The sequence below is a fragment of the Cebus imitator genome, unplaced genomic scaffold (genome assembly GCF_001604975.1).
Source record: "Cebus imitator isolate Cc_AM_T3 unplaced genomic scaffold, Cebus_imitator-1.0 Scaffold268, whole genome shotgun sequence".
Taxonomy (NCBI): Eukaryota; Metazoa; Chordata; class Mammalia; order Primates; family Cebidae; genus Cebus; species Cebus imitator.
This window is the reverse complement of record NW_016107583.1, coordinates 3,069,414-3,071,252: the sequence shown is the minus strand read 5'-3', so window position 1 is coordinate 3,071,252 and position 1,839 is coordinate 3,069,414. Positions and strand designations below refer to the sequence as shown.

The 1,839-nt window shown below is 38.9% G+C and overlaps 1 protein-coding gene across 2 annotated transcripts in view; it reads left to right on the top strand.

Annotated features, from left to right (window-relative positions):
• The window catches only part of WDR75 (WD repeat domain 75), a 33,936-nt gene that overhangs the window by 16,869 nt on the left and 15,228 nt on the right, over nucleotides 1–1,839 (top strand). For both annotated transcript variants that reach the window (XM_017500740.2, XM_037728569.1), the window contains exon 8: nucleotides 551–639. In XM_017500740.2, coding sequence (XP_017356229.1) covers nucleotides 551–639 — 89 coding nt within the window. The remainder of the gene's footprint in view (nucleotides 1–550; nucleotides 640–1,839) is intronic.

The window sequence follows — 1,839 nt, the reverse complement described above, 5'->3', positions numbered from 1 at the left end:
TTTTTTGAGACAAAGCCTCTCTCCGTTACCAGGCCGGACTGCAGTAGCGCGATCTTGGCTCACTGCAACCTATGCCTCCTGGGTTGAAGCAATTCTCCTGCCTCAGCCTCCTGAGTGGCTGGGATTACAGATGTGCACCACCATGCCCAGCTAATTTTTGTATTTTTAGTAGAGACAGGGTTTCGCCATGTTGGCCAGGATGGTCTTGATCTCCTGACCTCGTGATCCGCCCACCTCGGCCTCCCAAAGTGCTGGGATTATAGGCATGAGCCACCACGCCCTGCCCTATAATCATTTTATTGAAGAAAACTTTTTTTGTTTGCCGTTTTCCAAAAAGGAAAGACTGACAATAGTGACTATCTAGGAGAATGCCACATTTATAGAAGTCAGTCACTCTGGTTAGAAATAGAAAGTGTGCACATAAAGACCAGAAAGCTTCATATTATTATTTATTATATTTGGCATATATTATGTTTATTATATTTGGCATGCTGTCATTTTCCTAACTTAAGCCTATGGTCAAATTAAGAGTTTCATTTTTCTCCAACAGGAGGAATTTTTATGATGAAAAGAAATACACATATACATGTTTACATTGGCACCATGATATGGTTATGGATTTGGCTTTTTCAGTGACAGGTAAGTGCAGGTTTAATTATTAAAATGAACTTTTGAAGTATATTAATCAAATGTTTTAATTCACTGTATTTATAGTTTGGAAGATTTAAAGCCACGTGGGCCAAATGAATTGCAAACACTTGTGTATTACCCCCGCAGTTTGGGCTTTGCTCAGCACGGTAGACTTTAGGTTTTGAAGCCCTTCAAAGTTCTAAAGCATATATTTGTGATAAAAATCTCTGTTGTTAACATAAAGAACTTTTTTAAATTATATGACTTTTTGAAGGTACGTCTGCTACATAGCTAAGTGTGTATGGTCCATAACCGTACCTTATCAGGTGCAAGTGACTATTCTAACACCTTACATCCATTATCTGATTTAATCATTCACCCCAGGAAATGAGTGCCATTATACCCATTTTACAGATAAAGGAAGTAGGATTTGGAGGATAATTAACTTGCCTAACATCACATGGCAAGTAGGTGGGATCTGGACCTAGTTCTGACTTTAAAGCTCCTGTTGTTAACTGTTACGTGGCCTTATTTAACATTCACTATTTTAAATTAATTTCAATCATTGTTTCATTTAAGCTGCATGACTTCTGTCACAGCTTTGTGTAGTGTAGCTATAGCAAGTAAAAATACCTTCAAAGTAAGATGTCCTTCAACAGAAATATGGAGAAGCATATCTTATCTTTGTTTACTTTTAGCATCTTCACACCCATGTGGTGAAAGTTATGTCAGTTTATTGTGACTGGTCTTGTAAGAAGGTTACTACATACTAGAGAAGATTGTGTGCCTAAAAAATGAAAAGGCCGGAAAAGTGATTTTTCTTTCTACAGGTCTTCCTGGAGACTGACAGGACAAGTCTTAGATGATACCATGTGCTGTGGGATCCTTACAGGGTTACTTGGGTTTAATGCCCAGAAGCCCCAGGAAATAGGAGGCACCTTCAGCCCAATTATGGTTTGTGGAGCAATGACTAGCATATGGAGGCAGGATCCAACCTGTCACTTAGAGTAACAACAGGAGTATAGTTGTGACTTGGGAGTTGAGACAGAAAAGGAAGAGGAATTCACCTAACCCTGCAGATAAAAAATGTAGGTTGTTCATTTGTATTCTCCACCCTCCTTCCCACTCCACACCCCTAAAATACTAGTGAGTGCTTGGTATCTATATGTACGCATCTGTATATGTTCCAGACAGGGTCTTTTTTTTTTT